The following is a 26673-nucleotide window of genomic DNA, read 5'->3' as shown; positions in this document are numbered from 1 at the left end:
CATGTGATATTCTGGCAAATGTAGGTATATGCATAGGGGCGGGACATAGCCCAGTGGTAAAGCATCCACTATATGAATGGTCAGTTTGTGACCGATCCCTGTCGGTGGACCCATTGGGTATTTCTCGTTCCAGCCAATGCACCACAACTGGTATATGAAAGGTGGTATGTGCTATCCTGTCTTTGGGATGGTGCATATAAAAGATCTTTTGCTACTAATAAAAAAATGTAGCGGGCTTCCTCTAACACTATATGTCAAAATTACCATGTTTGACATCCAATAGCCCATGATGGATTCATTTTTTTCCTCATTCCATCCAGTTACTCATAGCTGGTATAGCAACGACCATGATATGTGCTGTTGTGTCTGGGAAAGTGTACATATACTGATGGAAAGAAATATGGGAACACATCAAATTGTAGACCATATTTAATTCACTACTAGCGTAATAATGTCTGTATTTCATACCAAGTTGTAAAGTGGGATTGAATGTTTGTAATGTTGACTGTGCTGTTATTTCTTGTTGCTATCTGTGTGATCCTTTATGTTTTTTTCCATCAGTATATAAATGATTCCTTGCTGCTAATGGAAAAATGAAGACTACATGTCAAGAGTCATCAAATGTTTAAAGTTGGGGGTGGGGGCAAACACACACACACACACACACACACACACACACACACAGAGACACACACACACAGACACACACACACACACAGACACGCACACACATACACAGACACACACATACACAGACACACACACACACAGACACACACAGAGACACACACACACACACACACACACACACACACACACACCCCCCGACAGACAGACACACACACATATATAAACCATTGCTGCTTCTATGAAATCAAGAAAAGTGGGGGCACATGCCTGCCTTGACACCCCCCCCCCCCCCCCCATCTTCCTATGCCAACAACATGTATACCAGAGCAAATAATAGTACATGTTATTAATGGTATTATGACACCAAGGTAGATGTATGAGGACAAAAGGATAGTATTAGTACACATGAATAATGGTGTACTAGGACACCAAGGTAGTATGTGTGATTAATGGTATACTAGGACACCAGGGTAGTATGTGTGATTAATCGTATACTAGGACACCAGGGTAGTATGTGTGATTAATCGTATACTAGGACACCAGGGTAGTATGTATGATTAATCATATACTAGGACACCAGAGTAGTATGTGTGATTAATGGTATACTAGGACACCAGGGTAGTATGTGTGATTAATGGTATGCTAGGACACCAAGGTGGTACATGTGATTAATGGTATACTAGGACACCAGGGTAGTATGTGTGATTAATGGTATACTAGGACACCAGGGTAGTATGTGTGATTAATGGTGTACTAGGACACCAGGGTAGTATGTGTGATTAATGGTATGCTAGGACACCAAGGTGGTACATGTGATTAATGGTATACTAGGACACCAGGGTAGTATGTGTGATTAATCGTATACTAGGACACCAGGGTAGTATGTGTGATTAATCATATACTAGGACACCAGAGTAGTATGTGTGATTAATGGTGTACTAGGACACCAGGGTACTATGTGTGATTAATGGTATACTAGGACACCAGGGTAGTATGTGTGATTAATGGTATACTAGGACACCAGGGTAGTATGTGTGATTAATGGTATACTAGGACACCAGAGTAGTATGTGTGATTAATGGTGTACTAGGACACCAGGGTAGTATGTGTGATTAATGGTATACTAGGACACCAGGGTAGTATGTGTGATTAATGGTATACTAGGACACCAGGGTAGTATGTGTGATTAATGGTATGCTAGGACACCAAGGTGGTACATGTGATTAATGGTATACTAGGACACCAGGGTAGTATGTGTGATTAATCGTATACTAGGACACCAGGGTAGTATGTGTGATTAATGGTATACTAGGACAACGGGGTAGTATGTGTGATTAATCATATACTAGGACACCAGAGTAGTATGTGTGATTAATGGTGTACTAGGACACCAGGGTAGTATGTGTGATTAATCGTATACTAGGACACCAGAGTAGTATGTGTGATTAATGGTGTACTAGGACACCAGGGTAGTATGTGTGATTAATGGTATGCTAGGACACCAGGGTAGTATGTGTGATTAATGGTATGCTAGGACACCAAGGTGGTACATGTGATTAATGGTATACTAGGACACCAGGGTAGTATGTGTGATTAATCGTATACTAGGACACCAGGGTAGTATGTGTGATTAATCATATACTAGGACACCAGAGTAGTATGTGTGATTAATGGTGTACTAGGACACCAGGGTAGTATGTGTGATTAATCGTATACTAGGACACCAGGGTAGTATGTGTGATTAATGGTGTACTAGGACACCAGGGTAGTATGTGTGATTAATGGTATGCTAGGACACCAGGGTAGTATGTGTGATTAATGGTATGCTAGGACACCAAGGTGGTACATGTGATTAATGGTATACTAGGACACCAGGGTAGTATGTGTGATTAATCGTATACTAGGACACCAGGGTAGTATGTGTGATTAATCATATACTAGGACACCAGAGTAGTATGTGTGATTAATGGTGTACTAGGACACCAGGGTAGTATGTGTGATTAATCGTATACTAGGACACCAGGGTAGTATGTGTGATTAATGGTGTACTAGGACACCAGGGTAGTATGTGTGATTAATGGTATACTAGGACACCAGGGTAGTATGTGTGATTAATGGTATACTAGGACACCAGGGTAGTATGTGTGATTAATGGTATGCTAGGACACCAAGGTGGTACATGTGATTAATGGTATACTAGGACACCAGGGTAGTATGTGTGATTAATCGTATACTAGGACAACGGGGTAGTATGTGTGATTAATCGTATACTAGGACACCGGTGTAGTATGTGTGATTAATGGTATACTAGGACACCAGGGTAGTACATGTGATTAATGGTATGCTAGGACACCAAGGTGGTACATGTGATTAATGGTATACTAGGACACCAGGGTAGTATGTGTGATTAATCGTATACTAGGACACCAGGGTAGTATGTGTGATTAATTGTATACTAGGACACCAGGGTAGTATGTGTGATTAATCGTATACTAGGACACCGGAGTAGTATGTGTGATTAATCGTATACTAGGACACCAGGGTAGTATGTGTGATTAATCGTATACTAGGACACCAGGGTAGTATGTGTGATTAATGGTATACTAGGACACCAGGGTAGTACATGTGATTAATGGTATGCTAGGACACCAAGGTAGTACATGTGATTAATGGTATACTAGGACACCAGGGTAGTATGTGTGATTAATCGTATACTAGGACACCAGGGTAGTATGTGTGATTAATCGTATACTAGGACACCAGGGTAGTATGTGTGATTAATGGTATACTAGGACACCAGGGTAGTATGTGTGATTAATGGTATACTAGGACACCAGGGTAGTATGTGTGATTAATCGTATACTAGGACACCAGGGTAGTATGTGTGATTAATCGTATACTAGGACACCAGGGTAGTATGTGTGATTAATGGTATACTAGGACACCAGGGTAGTATGTGTGATTAATGGTATACTAGGACACCAGGGTAGTATGTGTGATTAATGGTATACTAGGACACCAGGGTAGTACATGTGATTAATGGTATACTAGGACACCAGGGTGGTATGTGTGATTAATGGTATACTAGGACACCAGGGTAGTATGTGTGATTAATGGTATACTAGGACACCAGGGTAGTATGTGTGATTAATGGTATACTAGGACACCGGGGTGGTACATGTGATTAATGGTATACTAGGACACCAGGGTAGTATGTGTGATTAATCGTATACTAGGACACCGGGGTAGTATGTGTGATTAATCGTATACTAGGACACCAGAGTAGTATGTGTGATTAATGGTATACTAGGACACCAGGGTAGTATGTGTGATTAATGGTATACTAGGACACCAGGGTAGTGTGTGTGATTAATGGTATACTAGGACACCAGGGTAGTATGTGTGATTAATCGTATACTAGGACACCAGGGTAGTATGTGTGATTAATCGTATACTAGGACAACGGGGTAGTATGTGTGATTAATCGTATACTAGGACACCGGAGTAGTATGTGTGATTAATCGTATACTAGGACACCAGGGTAGTATGTGTGATTAATGGTACACTCGGACACCAGGGTAGTGTGTGTGATTAATGGTATACTAGGATACTAGAGTAGTGCATATGATTAACAGTGTACGTGGACATCATGGTAGTATGTGTGATTAATCATATACTAGGACACCAGGGTAGTATGTGTGATTAATCATATACTAGGACACCAGAGTAGTATGTGTGATTAATGGTGTACTAGGACACCAGGGTAGTATGTGTGATTAATCGTATACTAGGACACCAGGGTAGTATGTGTGATTAATGGTGTACTAGGACACCAGGGTAGTATGTGTGATTAATGGTATGCTAGGACACCAGGGTAGTATGTGTGATTAATGGTATGCTAGGACACCAAGGTGGTACATGTGATTAATGGTATACTAGGACACCAGGGTAGTATGTGTGATTAATCGTATACTAGGACACCAGGGTAGTATGTGTGATTAATCATATACTAGGACACCAGAGTAGTATGTGTGATTAATGGTGTACTAGGACACCAGGGTAGTATGTGTGATTAATCGTATACTAGGACACCAGGGTAGTATGTGTGATTAATGGTGTACTAGGACACCAGGGTAGTATGTGTGATTAATGGTATACTAGGACACCAGGGTAGTATGTGTGATTAATGGTATACTAGGACACCAGGGTAGTATGTGTGATTAATGGTATGCTAGGACACCAAGGTGGTACATGTGATTAATGGTATACTAGGACACCAGGGTAGTATGTGTGATTAATCGTATACTAGGACACCGGAGTAGTATGTGTGATTAATCGTATACTAGGACAACGGTGTAGTATGTGTGATTAATGGTGTACTAGGACACCAGGGTAGTACATGTGATTAATGGTATGCTAGGACACCAAGGTGGTACATGTGATTAATGGTGTACTAGGACACCAGGGTAGTATGTGTGATTAATCGTATACTAGGACACCAGGGTAGTATGTGTGATTAATCGTATACTAGGACAACGGGGTAGTATGTGTGATTAATCGTATACTAGGACACCGGAGTAGTATGTGTGATTAATCGTATACTAGGACACCAGGGTAGTATGTGTGATTAATCGTATACTAGGACACCAGGGTAGTATGTGTGATTAATGGTATACTAGGACACCAGGGTAGTACATGTGATTAATGGTATGCTAGGACACCAAGGTGGTACATGTGATTAATGGTATACTAGGACACCAGGGTAGTATGTGTGATTAATCGTATACTAGGACACCGGAGTAGTATGTGTGATTAATCGTATACTAGGACAACGGGGTAGTATGTGTGATTAATGGTGTACTAGGACACCAGGGTAGTATGTGTGATTAATCGTATACTAGGACAACGGGGTAGTATGTGTGATTAATCGTATACTAGGACACCGGAGTAGTATGTGTGATTAATCGTATACTAGGACACCAGGGTAGTATGTGTGATTAATGGTACACTCGGACACCAGGGTAGTGTGTGTGATTAATGGTATACTAGGACACCAGGGTAGTATGTGTGATTAATCGTATACTAGGACACCAGGGTAGTACATGTGATTAATGGTATGCTAGGACACCAAGGTGGTACATGTGATTAATGGTATACTAGGACACCAGGGTAGTATGTGTGATTAATCGTATACTAGGACACCGGAGTAGTATGTGTGATTAATCGTATACTAGGACAACGGGGTAGTATGTGTGATTAATGGTATACTAGGACACCAGGGTAGTATGTGTGATTAATCGTATACTAGGACAACGGGGTAGTATGTGTGATTAATCGTATACTAGGACACCGGAGTAGTATGTGTGATTAATCGTATACTAGGACACCAGGGTAGTATGTGTGATTAATGGTACACTCGGACACCAGGGTAGTGTGTGTGATTAATGGTATACTAGGACACCAGGGTAGTATGTGTGATTAATCGTATACTAGGACACCAGGGTAGTATGTGTGATTAATCGTATACTAGGACAACGGGGTAGTATGTGTGATTAATCGTATACTAGGACACCGGAGTAGTATGTGTGATTAATCGTATACTAGGACACCAGGGTAGTATGTGTGATTAATGGTACACTCGGACACCAGGGTAGTGTGTGTGATTAATGGTATACTAGGATACTAGAGTAGTGCATATGATTAACAGTGTACGTGGACATCATGGTAGTACATGTGATTAATGGTGGATTAGGACACCATGATTGTAGTGGTGCGCATGATTAATGATGTACCAGATAGGACACCAGGATTGTGCACATAATTAATGGTATACTGGGTGATAACCTACATAGTTGCAGTATGTATCATCTACCGTACATAAAGCATTGTTTAAAATGAAATCTCACAACAAATGTCAAAATTGGTATAGGCCACTCCACCCTCCTTTGTACACTGTGAGTTAAAATCTGCTGGGATGTTTTGTTGTGGTGTCTTCTCTTGTTTGACAATTCATGTAAACATTGATTTTATTCGATCAATAGAAGGAATTGTATGAATGCCAGCCAGCAGTATTGGTCTGCATACTTTTGACATTGTGACTGATGTAAAGATGATAACAGTAGCTATTGTTTTTCCGTCTAATCATGTGGTATTCGTTGTATGGTATGTATGTAATATCCCATTTATCTCTTTATTGATATTTATCTTGTAACCTTGTTTGATAAAGTCCGTCACTAGCTGTTTGCAGCGCCACCCTTGCCCAGCCATATTCTTCTTTCTATCTTTCTATTTTTCATATCAGGGATCTGTTATTATTGATGTACTGATATATTATGAATCAAATAATACATATTAAGACACACACTACCTGTGTTAATTATGATGATTTACGTATTTCAAGTTCATTGTGGGTCGGAAATTCTGTTCATAGATGTGATAAAAATGAAGGATCTGATATTTTTAAATCAGCTTTACTACACTGAAGTGATCCATGTAAGTCATGTTTTACTTCATGTTTTAAACAGTGAACATTAACTTATATCATGTACATATATTTCTTTATTTTTGTCCAAAACCTTCTTTAAAACTGGTTGATGAAACTGTAAATATTATATTATTATAATACCAGGGTCATAGCTAGTGTTTGTGGGGAGGGGTAGTTGCACTCCCATTTTTTTTAATTGGTTATTAATATTGACGTTTTAAGTACTATGTAACTTCCCTGAAATGGCTGCAAAATGGTATTTCATAGCCTCTAGGTTTCAAAGTTCCCCGGTGACCCCCAGTGTCTTGTGCCTTCCATGCTTCCATGGATACGTACATGTATTGTGATACAAGAAACCTGTGTCTCGATATATAGCGATACAAAATTTATGATAATGTCCATCCCTATTCCATACTGACACTCAACCTATGCAATCTACAATGCTGTGGAGATTGTAATGGAGTTTTTAATTATCCATGGCAACTTTTTGCCTTGAACTTTATTAAGGTTTTTTTAAATGGTATGTGGGTTTTTTGCCATGGACTTTTTTTTAATTGCAGGGGTTGGACTATTTTCTTTCACCATTTTACAGTTTCTTTTTACTTTGTTAATCATACAGAATTTCCAAACTGTTAACCTGTTATCATTCCTCACCTCATTCCAGTCCTGGTTTCCATCCCTCAAAATTTGCGAAAGCAATCGGCGATACCACAGCAAACGAATGTTGCAAAATTGATCTGTATATATAAAGTTTTTGGGGGGTTGGGACATAGCCCAGTGGTAAAGCGCTCGCCTGATGCGCAGTCGGTATAGGATCGTTCCCATCAGTGGACCCAGTGGACTATTTCTTATTTTAGCCAGTGCACCACGACTGGTATATCAACGGTTGTGGTATGTGCTGTCCTGTCTGTGGGAAAGTGCATATAAAAGATCCCTTGCTATGTGTGGAAAAATGTAGCAGGTTTCCTTTCAAAGACTATATACATGTAAAAATTACCAAATGTTTGGCGTCCAATAGCCAATGATTAATAGTCATTGTGCTCCAGTAGTGTCGTTAAACAAAAACTTTTAACTGATACTGAAACTTCATATTGTTATTAATTCATACATACATTGTATATACAGAGCCATACCTATTCTAAAATGATTAAGGAGGGGTAGTAAAACTAAAGTACCAAAGTACAGTACTATTAAGCCTTGTCCAAGTTGACAAAAGGGACAGTCTAAAGCTAAAAGGTATCTTAAAATTTCATATTATTAGGTAAAGCCTTGGTGCATGTATTATTATTACTGGTATCAATACTCTATTTACTGAATTTATCAGAATAAATTTATAAATGTACCATTGATATTGGAATTTGCTAACATCATTAAATCATATGTGTTATTATTATTACCAGTACTGATACTGAATTTATCAGAATAAATTTAGTATTATACCATTGATATTGGAATTTGCTGACATCATTAATTCATATGTTAGAATTTGTTTCCACGTGTGTTTGATACCAGTAACGGTACATGTACATAGATACATGTGTATTAGTGATGTTGTACTGGTATTCAAATGTGATATCTTTAGAGTTTGCAGCATTGATCCGAAGGAATCTTTTCAATCTTTCCAATCTATCCATTATTTATGTATGGTGTTAGGAAGAGTGGGGTAAAAAAAAAAGAGACACTTAAGTTTGCTGCAGTTTTTAAGATGTTACCGACTGACAGAGACTTTTTAACGATTGTAATTACATGTCAGATATATTTTTCTGCATAAAATATTGGTGGCTGTATATTAAACGTGTGTCTGACTGTTCTAATATTTGTACTAGGTTAAATTTCATTTTATTTCCTAAAAACTATTTTTTCGTACCTACGAAATTATTTGAAGACAAAATCCAGTTTGAGCTTGTTACAAATATTGAGATGACCAGAAACACATTGATTATACAGACACTGATATTATAAACAAAAGAAAATATATTTAATATGTAAGTTTAATCGTAGAAATATTTTATTAGTCGGAAACATCTTACAATGCAGCAAACTTAGGAATGTCCCTTTAAACAGCTCCTAAAAGAACTACTAAATAAAATGGGGGAAAAAAATACATGATTGATTAAACTACCCATTGTTTTCGTATACGTTTTACATTTCTAATGGCAATGACAGCATTGATTATTGATTTTTTTTGTTGATCATATGACATCGCAACTAAATTTCATACACAAACAGGGCGGGAAGTTGCCCAGTGGTAAAGCGGTCGCTTAATGAGAGCAGTCGGTCTGGGATCTGTCCTCATCAGTGGGTCCATTGGGCTATTTCGCGTTCTAGCCAGTGCACCACGACTGTATGGTATTTCAAAAGCCATGGTATGTGCTATCCTGTCTGTGGGATGGTGCATACAAAAGATCCTTTTCTGCATTAGGAAAAATGTAGCAGGTTTCCTCTGATGATTACATGTCAGAATTACCAAAAGTTTGACATCAAATAGCCGATGCTTAATCAATGTGCTCTAGTGGTGTCGTTGCACAAAACAAACTTTCATACACAAACACACTGTTGTTAAAGGAAGATTTCTAGCTGTATGAGCATGTATGTATGTCACAGGTCACGGTAACATAACAACCAAGATACATTGCACTGCAGTATACTTTTTTCTTTTTCTTTTTCTTTTTTAAATTTTGACGATGCCAGGGTTGGGGTGCCCTGATTCATCGCCTCACAGAAGATGAATTAAATTATACATGTACATGCTAAATACTAGGAGTAGTAGGAGTACATACAGGTTGTGGCAGTATGCTGATTATAGTAATAGTAATACTTGTACAAATAATATAGATGATGATATATTTAATATTAATGCATATGTACATGTAGATAGTAATATTAATAACACATTATAAATGGCTAGTTAATAGAAATATATTTAAATAGGCTGGTGATGTAATGGGGACATAAAATAAATATATAAGTTTAGAAAGAAGGACTGTTAAAAAGAAAAGCTGCAGTAGTAATTATAGTGATAAGTAATAATGTCAAAATTCACATCAAGCGCTCGCTTGATAATTGTTTCTACAGTATACTTGTTTAAAAACACAATGACAATGGTATCTTCTTTTAACATTAAACATGCAGCCGGCCTTGGTGGCGTCATGGTAGGCCATCGGCCTAGTCTGGTAGGTACTGGGTTCGGATCCCAGTCGAGGCATGGGATTTTTAATCTAGATACCGACTCCAAACCCTGAGTGAGTGCTCCGCAAGGCTCAATGGGTAGGTGTAAACCACTTGCACCGACCAGTGATCCATAACTGGTTCAACAAAGGCCATGGTTTGTGCTATCCTGCCTGTGGGAAGTGCAAATAAAAGATCCCTTGCTGCTAATCGGAAGAGTAGCCCATGTAGTGGCGACAGCGGGTTTCCTCTCAAAATCTGTGTGGTCCTTAACCATATGTCTGACGCCATATAACCGTAAATAAAATGTGTTGAGTGCATCGTTAAATACAACATTTCCTTCTTAAACTTGCATACATCTCTCCTATCATTATTTTATTTTAAAAACTGAGGGGCAGGATTTAGCTCAGTTGGCTGAGTGCTGGTGCTGCAGGATCGAACCACCTTGGAGGATTCATTAAACTGATTGGGGTTTTTCTCGTTTCAACCAGTGTATCACAACTGGTCAAAGGCCATGGTATGTGCTTTCCTGTCTGTGGGACAGTGCATATGAAAGATCCCTTGCTGCATTAGGAAAATGCAGTGGGTTTCCTCTGATGACATCCAATAGCCGATGATTAATTAATCAATGTACTCTTGTGGTGTCGTTACACAAAACGAACTTTCATACACAAACACACCGTTGTTAAAGGAAGATTGCTTGCCTTATGAGCATGTATATATGTCACAGGTCAAGGTAACATGACAACCAAAACACATTACACTACAGTATACTTGTTTAAAAACACAATGGCAATGACATCTTCTTTTAACATTAAACATTACTACATCTTTCCCAACATCATTTAATTTTAAAGCTGAAGCTAAAATTATGGTCAGCTTCTTAAATGATTAAGAAAGCAATCACTGTTGGTCAGAATTTCTATTTGCTAACATTTGTTACTGTTTGACTACCGATATATCTAACAACTAAAATCTGAATTATACATTTTAACAGACTCCGTCAGTTCATATGGGCGGGATGTAGCCCTGTGGTAAAGCACTTGCTTGATGTGTAGTCAGTCTGGGATCGATCCCCATCGGTGGGCCCATTGGGCTGTTTTCTTGTTCCAGCCAGTGCACCACAACTGGTATATCAAAGGCCGTGGTATGTACTTCCCTGTCTGTGGGATGGTGCATATAAAAGAACCCTTGCTGCTAATTGAAAAGAGTAGCCCATGAAATGGCGATAACGGGTTTCCTCTCTCAATATCTGTGTGGTCCTTAACCATATGTCTGATGCCATATAACCCTAAATAAAATGTGTTGAGTGCATCATTAAATAAAACATTTCTTTCTTTCTTTTTTCCGTCAGTTCATTTTAACTTTATTTTCTCATTTGTATGCAGTTAATGTTCAAGCACGGATCAATCCTACAGCCCAGTGAACATCAGATGACTTGATAGAAAGAGCAAACCCATTGGAAGAATTGGGTGGGGCAGTTGCTAGAAGTGTTTTTAAATACCACAGTTTAAACAGATTGATGATAGAACTCTTTTGGTATTAACGTCAGAAGATAGGTTTACTTATAAAGTGATTAGTATTTTAATTGACGTGGTGCATGGCTGGACGTAATTGCACCAATATGATTGATTGTTTGTCAACTTCCTGGTTGGTGGCAAGCAGGTCAGGAGACCCACATACCAGCATTATCTTAAGTATACTGGATCTGACATGCATGCTCAACAGTGCGTGCAGTAAATGTGTATTTTAACACTAGTAAAAGCCTGCTACCCAGTATTGCCCGTCAAAGCTGTATATGTGGGTGGGTCTTTTTAATGTTTGCTTTCAGCTTTAAGTCCACATACAAAAATATGTTAGATTACTGACTAGCTTTGAGTGGGTAACAGGATCTTTACCATATCAGTTGGAATGATACTTTGTGAGGTGTTAGTAAGGGATGGGTTGGGAACTTCTCTGGAAGGTTAAAGTTTGTTTTGCTTAACAACACCTCTAGAGCACATTAATTTATTAATCATCGGCTATTGAATATCAACCATTTGGTAATTTGGACGTATAGTCTTAGAGAGGAAACCTGCTTCATATTTCCATTAGTAGCAAGGGATCTTTTATATGCACCATCCAACAGACAGGATGGCACATACCACGGCCTTTGATATACCAGTAGTGGTGCACTGGCTGGAACGAGAAATAACTCAATGGGCCTACCGATGGGGATTGATCTCAAACCGACCGCACATCAAGCGAATGCTTTACAAGTGGGCTATGTCCCGCTTTTAGCTTTAAGGCTACACATACAAATATATTACGTTATTGACTAGCTTTGGGGTGTAAGTACTATATGGGGTGTATGCATACACAAATGTATATGAGAAAATGGTTAGTATATTGTCGGGCAGAATTCATACAAAATTAAATAAACTTAATTATTTTATCAGTTTTTGTCCCATGTGAATTAATTTTTATTTGTCACAAGCTTTTGTAAATGACAACAATTACTGCATGAGGGTGATAAACTTTATATAGAATTGTAATGAGTTTAATATCCACTGCATTACTTAATAATCGTGTTTTAAACAATGTAGCCCTGTGTAATAAGGTATGAATGAAAAAGGATATGGCCATGTGTGACACGGTAAACAGCTGTAGTGGGATATAACACTCACTGTAGGACATATCACTGTGATACAAACTGTCTGAGATATTTTTAGCTAGATTAGAATTAAAATGCTATTCATTTCAGGGTAGATATCGGGGTAAAATATTCAACCGTTGCCACTCCGCCCCCATTGTTAGGATTAATTTTAGGGTTAAGAGTTAGGGTGAGGGTGAGGTATCAGTATATAATGGGAGGCAACAGTTTGGGTGATACTTTGTGGGGGTGTTAGAAAAGGACGGGTTGGCAACTTCTCTGGAAGGTTAAAGTTTGTTTTGTTTAACTACAGCTCTAGAGCACATTGATTTATTAATCATCGAACCATTTGGTAATTTTGACATATAGTCTTAGAGAGGAAATCCGCTACATTTTTCCATTAATAGCAAAGGATCTTTTATATCCACCATCCCAGACAGGATAGCTCATAACACAGCCTTTGATATACCAGTTGTGGTGCACTGGCTGGAACGAGAAGTAGCCAAATGAGCCCTTCAACAGGGATTGATCTTAAAGCGCTTTACCATTGGGGAAGGTTTGCAATTACATACAGGGTTTTTTTTATATAATAATTTTATTGTAAGGAAGATAAAAGTAAAAAAAAATTAATTTGAAAAATGCTGCAATACAAAATGTATATACAGCCTTTAATGCTTCAGTTGTTAAGTGTACAGGGCCTGTACAACAGATTTATATCTTTGATCAAAAGATGTGTATGATAATTTGATTTTACATAACATGCTTGCATACGTATCAGATTTGATCTGTGTCAGTAATTTTTTGTGGCTGTTCATAGTTATAAGTATTTCCACAGGCGTACAACATGTTTGCTAGGAAGAAGGCAGGAAGTAGTCCAGTTGTAAAGCACTCACTTGATGTGCAGTCGGTCTGGGATCGATCCCCATTGGTGGGTCCATTGGGCTATTTCTTGTTCCAGCCATCTTTTATTTGTGCTTCCCACAGGCAGGATAGCAAAAACCATGGCCTTTGTTGAACCAGTTATGGATCACTGGTCGGTGCAAGTGGTTTACACCTACCCACTGAGCCTTGCGGAGCACTCACTCAGGGTTTGGATTAAAAACTGGTCAAAGGTTGTGGTATGTACTATCCTGTCTGTGGGATGGTGCATATAAAAGATCCCTTGCTACTGATGGAAAAATATAGAAGGTTTCTTCTCTAAGACTATATGTCAAAATTACCAAATGTTTGACATCAAATAGCTGATGATTAACAAATCAATGTGCTCTAGTGGTGTTGTTAAACAAAACAAACTTTAACTTTTGTATGCTAGGAAGCAGCATGATAACACTTTTAAATCCAAAATAATGTCGGGGAAAAAATATTGGGTAAATCAACATTTTTAGTGTATGCTTTAAGCTTTAAAGTGTTTGTGTGTGTGTGGGGGGGGGGGGGGGGGGGTTGCAAGAAAGTTATAGTTTGTTTTGTTTAACGACACCACTAGAACTCATTGACTTGTTAATAATTATTGGCTGTTGGATGTCAAACATTTGATAATTCCAATATTTTTTCAATTAATAGAAAGGGATCTGTTGTGCACTTTCCAACAGAAAGAACAGCATATACCATACCTTCCAGTCATGGTGAATTGGTTAGAATGGGAAATTACCTAATGGGTCCATTATGCTCCCTTTACAAATGTTGATAAATCTGAATGTCTCTTTAGTCGTCTTATGAATTCGTAAAATAATATTCAGTTTGGTGATAAAAAGGAAACAATCCTATAGAGGTAAGTTTAAAGTACTCGAAGCCACTTGGCAGTAATGTGAAGTTGGTTTTTTATTATTACTTTTGCAGTTTGTCATTCCTTAGGTTATAATGTTTTATGTGATTGTGGTTTATTTTTGGACATATTCTCAAGCGTCGGGTTACACACAACCTGACTATTACAATCTGAGATACCAAACAGGGTCTAAGGTTGTCAACAAGACAATGACACCATCATTTTGACTTTGTGATAAATATCAGATATATTTCTTTACATGGAGTTTTATTTCAGATCCACTTTTGGTAAATGGTGCAATTGTTTTGAAATAACTATGAATTAGTGTATTATTATTGTAAAGATACATGAAGTGTAAAGTCTTTTGAGTAGACATCATTTGAATTTGAAACATGGTATGGAACGAATTTTTTAAACGATTATCTTTATCTTCACTATAAAAATAATTGTACATTCTATACTGAGCAGACAAGATTGTTTACATGTCTGTGTTTTTTGTGTGTGCTTTTTTTCTCTTTTTCATCAATGTAGAGATGCAGGGCTAACTCTAGGTGAACAAAATATTTCGGTAAATTGTCCATTAAACTTTTAAAAATGCAGAAATCGAGAGTTATTTTCAAAAAAAAATTCAATTATTAACATGAAATTATTTTGCCAAATTAAAATAAAATTCGCCAGTTGGTGAATTATTCGCAGTTGGTGAATTATTCGCAGTTGGTGAATTATTCGCAGTTGGTGAATTATTCGCAGTTGGTGAATTTGGCGAGTGACAGAGCTAGCCCTGAGATGATATTTAATAAATTCAAGTTTTAAAAGATAAAAGTGCAAATGATTCTGCCACCAGTCAAGTATAACATCACTGAATTATGGTCAGTGGTCAGATATTTTTTATTTATTGTGTATTAAACCCTAAGGGTGATAAAACAATGTTATGTGATAGACCTTAGTTTTTTAACACGACAAATATTTTTCACTATTGAAGCCATTTTTGATAATTTAAATTGGATATTACTTATATTTCATTATTTAGAATATCCATTTCATACATCCAAAGTGTACATGGTTATCCTGGTGCATATGCATTTTTCATAATTCTAAAAACGCATATACTTCTGAGTAGTAGCAGTTATGTAGATGAGCTCTATAGGTAGCACTAAACCAAATAACTTCCAGCTAGGTCAAAGTTCGAGGTGCACCAAACTTTTGATAGAGAAGTTAACACCACAAGTCCTGTGATTGGTTATAAATGTGAGTGTGTTGGTTGTAAAAACAATTAGTATCATCTGGGCTAAAAATGTATACAATTTTAATTCATCTAATACCACTGTGTCAGGTAGCCTTGTGCTTGGAACATGTATGGGGTACATGTAAAATTTTTTTTACTAAATTTTGTGTGAAACTAGGGGTGTTGTAAAAACATCTGGTTATACCGAAAATGAGCCACGAAAGGTACCATTTTCTTCAGTTAATACTTTGAGGTAGGGGTTGTAGTACTGATATTTATGGGTCATAGTTTGGCTGATATATTGCATATAGTGTTTTTAAATGGTATTTTAGATGGTATTTTCCCGTTTCAACAACACAAGACACTTGTTATAACATTATCCAGATACATTACGGGTTTGTAGATTAACAAAACTTGGAGTCTATTTTTATGGGTTAAAACTAGGGTCTATGACCTTAAGTTTGTTGTTGAAAACATAGTTAAGCTAAAATGGGTAAACCTTTTTTTCCCATTTAATTAAAAAAAAATTTTTTTTATCAATTCAATTAATAGACACTGAGAAACTATTCTTTCTACTTCTCTACCCAGCACATATTGCTCCCATGATAGGGCAGTATTGTTATGAGATGTTCGAACAAAGACATCTTCTACTTTCAGTTGCTACACCTCCTACCTAATGACATTGTCACTTGTTAAATATTGTTACTAGTATATAAATTATAAATGTGCTAGGATATTGTAACCATTATAAGATGTATTGTTATTTTCTTTTCATGATGTTGATATTATTTTTCATGTCTGTATAGGGTGTATACTACCAAATCAAATCCCAATAGTAACATATGTGGCTAAAACTCCTACCTGCAGTGTATAAGTCGACATAAACGCCACAGATATAAATACTACCACCCTTCACACTTAAAGTGAATCAGAAAAAATTGGGGGTCAAGCTGCTCGTTTCTGAGATAACGGGTAGCGCCTATAACTACCCTAGTTCCACACAAAATTTGAGTACTTTTTTTTACAGGTACCCCATACATGTTTCAAGCACAAGGCTACTTGACACATTGGTACTAGATGAAATAAAATTGCATATTTTTTTTACCCAGATGAAACTATTATTTTTTACAACCAACACACTCACATTTATAACCAATCACAGGACTTGTGGTGTTCACTTCTCTATCAACAGTTCAGTGCACCTCGAACTTTGACCCAGCCGGAAGTTATTTGGTTTAGTACTACCTATAATTCATATACGGAAATAAATGATTGAATTGAATTGAAATTTTAAAATTTAATTATGGACGGGCACATTAGGTTGTTCTAAATCTTCTTTTTTTAAAGATTTCTTTATTGTACTGATTTTTTAAAAACTTTTCTCTGAACTGTTATTTAAACTCACTAACATTTGAACAATTCTTGTCGTGTATAAAACCACCACCACTGCCACCAAATAACACTAGCCTAATTCTTATAGCTGAACAGGATGTCTCATGCATTCAGGTGTCATGATATTGACATGAAATGGTAGTTAGATTCATATCCTGTTTGTTACGCCATAAATAACTTTGGTCATTCTATTGTTCTGTGCATTTATTGGAAAGAAAGAAATGTTTTTTTATTTAACAACGCACTCAACACATTTTATTTACGGTTATATGGCATCAGACATATGGTTACGGATCACACAGATGTTTTGAGAGGAAACCTGCTGTCACCACTACATGGGCTACTCTTTCCGATTAGCAGCAAGGGATCTTTTATTTGTGCTTTCCACAGGCAGGATAGCACAAACCATGGCCTTTGTTGAACCAGTTATGGATCACTGGTCGGTGCAAGTGGTTTACACCTACCCATTGAGCCTTGTGGAGCACTCACTCAGAGTTTGGAGTCGGTATTTGGATTAAAAATCCCATGCCTCGACTGGGATCCAAACCCAGTACCTACCAGCCTGTAGACCGATGGCCTACCACGACGCCACTGAGGCCGGTATTGCATTTATTGGTTACTACCTGCTCACATTAACACATCTTTAGTCATAACCTCAAAATTGATTTTAAACTTGTCCACATACTGCGTACTGGGGCGGGATACAGCCCAGTGGTAAAGAGCTCGCTTGATACACAGTATCTAAGATAGCTAAGATCGATCGCCGTTGGTGGAGCCATTTGCGGTATTTCTCATTCCAGCCAGTGCACCACGACTGGTATATCAAAGGCCGTGATATGTGCTATCCCATCTGTGGGATGGTGCACATAAAAGATCTCTTGCTAATAACTGAAAAATGTAGTAGGTTTTCTCTCTAAGAATGTCAGAATTACCAACTGTTTAACATCCAATAGCCGATAAATTAATGTGCTCTAATTGCGTTAAACAAAACAGACTTTATGCTGCTTACTGTACACTCACTCCCAAATTAATATAAAAAAGCATGTACTGAGAAAGCTACTTTAGCCACTGAATATAATTTTTGACACCACAACATTCTGTGTAGAGTATCCAGTCTCACATGCTAAAATCATTTACATGTACTTGGAGAGTGATATTAACAGTTAAGGAAATTGCATCTCGACCATGAGTCAAGTTAGTGAATTGGAAGTTACATAACTGGAATATAAACTGTTATCTTGTGCCCTCAGTTAGGCCACTGGCAAAAACCTCCACTTCTCCATGCCTCTTAACCAGCTAAACATTGTCCATGTGGGAAATAGTTGACCGGCCTAATTGGTTTAGTGGTTAAGCTGGTAGGTACTGGGTTTGCATCCTGGTACTGGCTTTCACCCAGAGTGAAGGAAGGAAGGAAATGTTTTATTTAACGACACACTCAACACATTTTATTTACGGTTATATGGTGTCAGACATATGGTTAAGGACCACACAGATATTGAGAGAGGAAACCTGCTGTCGCCACTTCATGGGCTATTTTTTTTGATTAGCAGCAAGGGATCTTTTATATGTACCATCCCACAGACAGGATAGTACATACCACAGCCTTTGTTACACCATTTGTGGAGCACTGGCTTCACCCAGAGTGAGTTTATCGACTCAGTGGGTAAGTGTAAGACCTCTTCACTGACTTTTCTCACTAACTACTAACCACTATCAACTAACCACTATCAACTAACCAACTAACCCTCTATCCTGGACTGACAGTCCAGACAGATACGGTATGTGCCCAGGACAATGTGCTTGAATCTTACTTGGATAGAAGCACCAAAATAAGTATAATATAAATTTTTTTTTTGAAGAAATGACAATGAAAACCCTGATAAATCTACAATCCAATGACGTAGCTAAAAAAAAACCCCTCCATTGTTGTTGGTAATTCCTCTCAATTATTGTTTTGATGAGAAACTATTTTATTTCTATTTTCATCCATGAGAATTGTTTTCAGGGTTAAAAATAGAATTGATTAAACAGTGGAAGAAGAATCTTATAGCAAAGAGAAAACAAGCCGCAATTATTACTGGTACATAATAAAGACTTTGAGGCTGAATTCTATCTTTAAAAAAAAAATTGCTTTGTTTAATGACACCACTAGAGCACATTGATTTATTAATAATCAGCTATTGGATGTCAGACTTATGGTAATTTTGACATATAGTTTTAGAGAGGAAAACCACTACATTGTTCCTTTAGCAGCAAGGAATCTTTTATATGCACCATCCCATAGACAGGATAACACATACCACAGCCTTTGATATACCAGTCATGGTGCACTGGCTGGAGCAAGAAATAGCCCAATGGGCCCACTGACTTGGATCGATCCCAGATCGACCGCGCATAAAGTGAGCACTTTACCACTGACTTGATACTGAAATGATATATTTTTGTTATATTTGATTCAGGCACAAGGGAATCCTAGGGGTGCACACCCCTGTCTTAAATTCGGATAATCTTGAATCTTATTTGTTTTTTGTCTTAAATAGGGTGAGACATAGTAAATAAAATGCTCAGTTGAAGTGCTTGCAGCTTGGGTCATGGAATCGAATTTTCCCTCACTGAATCCAATTGTTTACGTTTTCTTTTTAATCCAGTGCTCAAACGTCAGTGTCATGGTATGTGCTGTCAGTAAAGAAGGTAAAGAAGTGCTTATGACTGATACATCATGACTGTTAACCCTATGACTGCCCTGACCAGTCAGTGAATGCCCAATTGTCTGTTCCGTTCCTTATACTGACTTCACTGCTAACCCCATGACTGCCCTGACCAGTCAGTGAATGTCCAATTGTCTGTTCCGTTCCTTATACTGACTTCACTGTTAATCCCATGACTGCCCTGACCAGTCAGTGAATGTCCAATTGTCTGTTCCGTTCCATATACTGACTTCACTGTTAACTCCATGACTGCCCTGACCAGTCAGTGAATGTCCAATTGTCTGTTCCGTTCCATATACTGACTTCACTGTTAACTCCACGACTGCCCTGACCAGTCAGTGAATGTCCAATTGTCTGTTCCGTTCCTTATACTGACTTCACTGTTAACCCCACGACTGCCCTGACCAGTCAGTGAATGTCCACTTGTCTGTTCCGTTCCTTATACTGACTTCACTGTTAACCCCACGACTGCCCTGACCAGTCAGTGAATGTCCACTTGTCTGTTCTGTTCCTTATACTGACTTCACTGTTAACCCCATGACTGCCCTGACCAGTCAGTGAATGTCCACTTGTCTGTTCCGTTCCTTATACTGACTTCACTGTTAACCCCATGATTGCCCTGACCAGTCAGTGAATGTCCAATTGTCTGTTCCGTTCCTTATACTGACTTCACTGTTAACCCCATGACTGCCCTGACCAGTCAGTGAATATGCCCAATTGTCTGTTCCGTTCCTTATACTGACTTCACTGTTAACCCCATGACTGCCCTGACCAGTCAGTGAATGTCCACTTGTCTGTTCCGTTCCTTATACTGACTTCACTGTTAACCCCATGACTGCCCTGACCAGTCAGTGAATGTCCACTTGTCTGTTCCGTTCCTTATACTGACTTCACTGTTAACCCCATGACTGCCCTGACCAGTCAGTGAATGTCCAATTGTCTGTTCCGTTCATTATACTGACTTCACTGTTAACCCCATGATTGCCCTGACCAGTCAGTGAATGTCCACTTGTCTGTTCCGTTCCTTATACTGACTTCACTGTTAACCCCATGACTGCCCTGACCAGTCAGTGAATATGCCCAATTGTCTGTTCCGTTCCTTATACTGACTTCACTGTTAACCCCATGACTGCCCTGACCAGTCAGTGAATGTCCACTTGTCTGTTCCGTTCATTATACTGACTTCACTGTTAACCCCATGACTGCCCTGACCAGTCAGTGAATATGCCCAATTGTCTGTTCCGTTCCTTATACTGACTTCACTGTTAACCCCATGACTGCCCTGACCAGTCAGTGAATATGCCCAATTGTCTGTTCCGTTCCTTATACTGACTTCACTGTTAACCCCATGACTGCCCTGACCAGTCAGTGAATGCCCAATTATCTGACTATTCCATTCCTTACACGGACTTCACTGCTAACCCCATGACTGCCCAAAAGATTTGTTTTGTTTAACGACACCACTAGAACACATTGGTTTATTGATCATCGGTTATTGGATGTCAAACATTTAGAGAGGAAACCCACTATATTTTTCCATTAGTAGCAAGTGATCTTTTATATGTACCATCTCACAGACAGACAAGATAGCACATTCTACAGCCTTTGATATACCAGTCGTGTACTGGCTGGTATGAGAAATAGCCCAGTGGGCCCACCAATGGGAATCGATCCCGGATCGACTATGCATCAAGTGCGCTCTTTACCACTGGGCTACGTCCCACCCCCAACTGCTTCATTCCTTACACTGACTTGACTGCTAACCCCATGAAGGAAAAAAAGTTTGTTTTGTTTAACAACTCCACTAGAGCACATTGATTTATTAATCATTGGCTGTTGGATGTCAAACATTTGGTAATTTTAACATACAGTTTCAAAGAGGAAGCCTGCTACATTTTTCCATTAGTAGCAAGGGATCTTTTATATGCACTATCCCACAGACAGGATAGCACATACCACAGTCTTTGATATACCAGTCGTGGTGCACTGGCTGGAACGAGAAATAGCCCAAATGGGCCCACCGATGGGGATCGATACCAAACCGACTGTGCATCAAGCGACCGCTTTACCACTGTGCTACATTCTGCACCCCTAAACCCCATGAATGGCTAGTCCAGCCAGTGAATACCTGATTGTTTAACTGCTGGTCTTCCTGATTCTATTAAACTAATGACTCATGTTATTGATTTCTGTCGAACAAAAAAACAAAAAAAAAACACATAGTACTTTAAAATCTTCAATTTATATTCTACAATTAAAGCACAGTGGACATAACTAGTTTTTAGAAATAGGATGTCTTCATGATAGACTGCATGCTACCTGGTCCTGCCTAGCATGTTTAACTTGGTGTTGAGTATGGGCTGTTATCTCTATCCCAGTATTGATTAAATGTAATTCAGTGCTGGTAGTTGATATTGATCAACTGATAACGTATTAGTCTGCTAACTAGTCGGTGTGATGGTGTTTCATGTTTTAATAAACACTTTTAGTGGTAGAATATATTTTTTTGTATTCCTTTTTCAAATGATAGAGAAAATGTTTTTCACGATTTTAATTTTAAAAGAAAATGAATAAAGGAAGGAAGGAAGGAAATGTTTTATTTAACGATGCACTCAACACATTTTATTTATGGTTATATGACGTTGGACATATGGTTAAGGACCACACAGATATTGAGAGAGGAAACCTGCTGTTGCCACTTCATGGGCTACTCTTTTTCGATTAGCAGCAAGGGATCTTTTATATGCACCATCCCACAGACAGGATAGTACATACCACGACGTTGTAATACCAGTTGTGGAGCACTGGCTGGAATGAGAAATAGCCCAATGGTTTCACCGACAGGGATCGATCCCAGACGGACCGCGCATCGAGCAGGCGCTTTACCACTGGACTACATCCTGCCCTATGAATGAATGAATGAATGAATGAATGAATGAATGAATGAATGAATGAATGAATGAATGAATGAATAAATGAATGAATGAATGAATGAAAGTTTAACAACAGATTTGCATGAAAAATATGAGCTATTATATTTGGTGTCAAATAAAGGAAGTATAAGAATGATTTTTTTTTTTAATTAACCCCTCAACTTGTGATATGATCTCTTTACGGTAAATACATTTGCAATGGAGAATAATCGTAATTATAAACATTTTCAAGAGAATACAAACTTTGTGCTGGGAGGTGGGGAGTGAGGAGGGTGAATGCCAATCATTTTGAATAAAACATGGTTTTGTTGCAACAGGATGCAAGATATAACACACAAGGTTTTAACATCCTGATCTATGGTCATAGATTGCGCAATATATTTTAAAAAAATAAATGGGGCCAGGAAAGGTAGCCAGAAATACTACTTGCTGTATCATATAAAAATGTGGTATAAATTCTCAGTAATGATGTTAAGTCTATCTTCATTAACAGGTATTATTACAGGTTGTGTCTTGTAATCTTTGGACTGTTTATTCATTAGGTATAGTTTTCAGTTAAAACTATTACAAAGGGCAGTGGTGTTAATGACTGTGTCACGTTGCATATGCATAAACAAGGTACGATGCACTGGGCCCGTGCTTATGAAAGTTTTAGAGTCTTAATTCACTCTTTAATGACATCACATGTATGTATTTTGTATGTGTTACTATGACGTTAAAGTCTCAAGATGTTACTAAAGACGAGTTCAGACTTCAAACGTTTTAAGGGCGGGACGTAGCCCAGTAGTAAAGTGCTCACTCGATGCGCAGTCGATGTGGGATCGATCCCCGTTGGTGGGCCCATTGGGCTATTTTGCGTTCCAGCCAGTGCACCACAACTGGTATATCAAAGGCTGTGATATGTACTATTCTGTCTGTGGGATGGTGCATATAAAAGATCCCTTGCTTCTAATTGAAAAGAGTAGCCCATGAAGTGGTGACAGCGAGTTTCCTTTCTCAATATCTATGTGGCCCTTAACCATGTGTCCATCGCCATATAACCGTAAATAAAATGTGTTGAGTGCGTTGTTAAATAAAACATATCCTTCCTTAAACGTTTTATAATCATAGGGCCAGGTACATGTTATATTAGTAATATTGACATTTATCCTATAATTTATGCATAATATTCATGTCATAAACCCATTTGATATTTACCATTATTAACTCAGTTAAGACTCCATTAATAATGTTTTGCTGTCAATGGGTCATTTGTTTACAGCCAACAAGACTTGTATACCTGAGTGTAATGTTTTGATGAGATTTTGTTAAAGTATGTGACAACATTTGTGCTAATAGCGATGATGTCATATTACAGATGAGGCGACTTCAGAACTTTTGAGTGACTAAATATTGAAGTAAAATGTTATTTTACAAGTGTTGTAGGATAAATAGAATTTGCTGCTAATGTTTTTTAATATGTAAAATATCAACCTCGTCAAGTTAATCGGGTTAATGTCTTGGCAGAGCCTCGAAAAATAGCGATTAACATTGACTCGGTTTATATTTTCTGTATTAAAACAAGTTGTGACGAATCCTCTATATATGTTAGATTGAATATATGATAGTCAAGGGCGTGACATAGCCCAGTGGTAAAGCGCTCGTTTAATGCGCGATTGATCTAGGATTGATCCCCATCGGTAGGCCCATTTCTCGCTCTAGCCAGTGCACCACGACTGGTATATCAAAGTCTCTGGTATGTGCTATCCTGTCTGTGGGATGGTGCATATAAAAGATCCCTTGCTATAATAGAATAATGTAGCGGGTTTCCTCTCTGAGACTATATGTCAAATTTACTAAATGTTTGACATCCAACAGCTGATGATTAGTAAATCAATGTGCTCAAGTGGTGGTGTTAAATTTTTTTTTTTTTAAATGATAGTCAGTGACAGTGGAAAACAAAATGGTGTTTGTTTAATGACACAGCATGTGATTGGATTGAGTGGCTGTCAGGTTTCAAAGATTGTGTATGTGCAACACATGTTTGATTATACTGGTTTTAGTGAATATAATTTTTATGTATAGTATTATGAAATAGTCTGTTACCTGTAGTGCAGATGTTTCGTTCTGTTGATACGAGTGTTAGTAAAACACAGAATACAGTCTGTGGAATGCAACAGACACCTGTGACAACACAGGGGAAAAAACCTACAGGTAACTGAAAGTGTTCAAATCGGATAAAAATTGAATAAAATGCATTTGTAACCAAAATAAATACAACTATTTTTTTGTGTGCAATAAAACAGCATTTGTGGCATATTGAAGAAAAACTGAAAAAAGAAGAGATGATTGGAGAGATGAATGCAGGCAACACACATGCAAAGATATTTTCATATGCAATGCTATGTTGTTGAATTACACACCAAGTTATGGTTTTTGTTTCAATCATATTATTGGGGGTTTTTAATTCCAGTTTGAACAAAATCCTATTTCAGTTACAGTTGTTACCAATATATCATTTGTCCACATGCTTAATATATATGATATGACATTTGTATAAGAAAATATTCAGTGAAATACCATATTGCATTATTTATGTCTCTCAGTATATTAACGGCTATCCTGCTTCAGCAGTTGTATTAATACATGTATGTATTAATCTGCAGATGAGTGGCGTGATCTAACAGAGGTAGTAGATCACTCCACAGAGGTTCTTGGGACATGGGATCAAACCCCATCGGTGGACCAACATGGTCTGTTAGCTGTCCCAACTACTGGCATTGCCAGGATTTTATATTGGAGGGGACACACTATTGGGGGGCCAACCCACACTATATATGTTTGTATGATTTTATAAAATTTAATACAGTAAAAAAAAGAAAAAGGTTTCATTGGGGGGGGGGGGAGGGGAACACTGCCCCTGTGGCCTACCCTCACTATGCCACTGATCCCAAACAGTGTCTCACAACTGGTATATCAAAGGCCATGGTATATGCTGTCTTGTCTGTGGGAAAGTATATATAAAAGATTCCATGCTGGTAATAGCAAGACTATTTATTCAAAAATAACAAATGTTTGATATTTCAGGAATTATTAATTAAAAATCAGTGTACTCTAGTGACATCATTAAACAAAACAAAACAAAACAAACTTAATTAATTAATTCATTCATTCATTCATTCATAGTTATTTTCATGTTAGTAAACCGTTAAGGATCAAGCACACTGTCTGGAGTCCTGGGCCCTGTTCCACAAAGCGATCTTAGCGCTAAGATCACCTTAAGTGCATATGTTAGCTGTGCAGTTACGGTGATCTTAGGGCTAAGATCGCTTCGTGGAACAGGGCCCTGGACTGCTACATCTGTGTAGTGTTTCACTGAGATATTATTAAACTTGGTCTGGATAGAAGTCAGTACTGGGGGTTGAACCCAGTACCTACCAGCCTTCAGTCTGATGATTTAGCCACTACACCACTGAGGCTGCTCCCAAACTTTATTTGGGAAATTGTTTAACATGCACATTCAGAGCAAGCTGTTGTAGTGCACACCTGTCCTGGGCACAGGTACCGGCCTTAGCCGGTTTCTCCATCCAGGACAGGAGCCAAACATTATTTCTGCAGGTGGGTTAAATACCGGTCTTACTCACACCTCCACAGTGTTTTTACCTGCAGACACACCAAGCAAGATCAAGCTAACCTGTTGACGATGACATACATTCCACATGCCTAAATGACACTTCCACGCCCGGCTGAACACGGATAT

At 38.2% G+C, this 26673-nt stretch overlaps 1 protein-coding gene across 2 annotated transcripts in view; it reads left to right on the top strand.

Moving 5' to 3' along the window:
* The window catches only part of LOC121373989 (ETS-related transcription factor Elf-2-like), a 128523-nt gene that overhangs the window by 1366 nt on the left and 100484 nt on the right, over positions 1–26673 (top strand). The window contains exon 1 of one of the 2 annotated variants that reach the window (XM_041500844.1): positions 6543–6792. The exons of the other annotated variant lie outside the window; for it this stretch is intronic. Coding sequence (XP_041356778.1) covers positions 6790–6792 — 3 coding nt within the window. The 5' untranslated portion in view covers positions 6543–6789. Of the gene's footprint in view, positions 1–6542; positions 6793–26673 lie in introns of those variants that run through there. 2 annotated transcript variants of the gene reach the window in all.

This window comes from Gigantopelta aegis, chromosome 6 (assembly GCF_016097555.1).
Source record: "Gigantopelta aegis isolate Gae_Host chromosome 6, Gae_host_genome, whole genome shotgun sequence".
In the NCBI taxonomy this organism is placed as follows: domain Eukaryota; kingdom Metazoa; phylum Mollusca; class Gastropoda; order Neomphalida; family Peltospiridae; genus Gigantopelta; species Gigantopelta aegis.
Note: the sequence above shows the minus strand (reverse complement) of the source record. Positions and strands in the feature narration are given on the sequence as shown.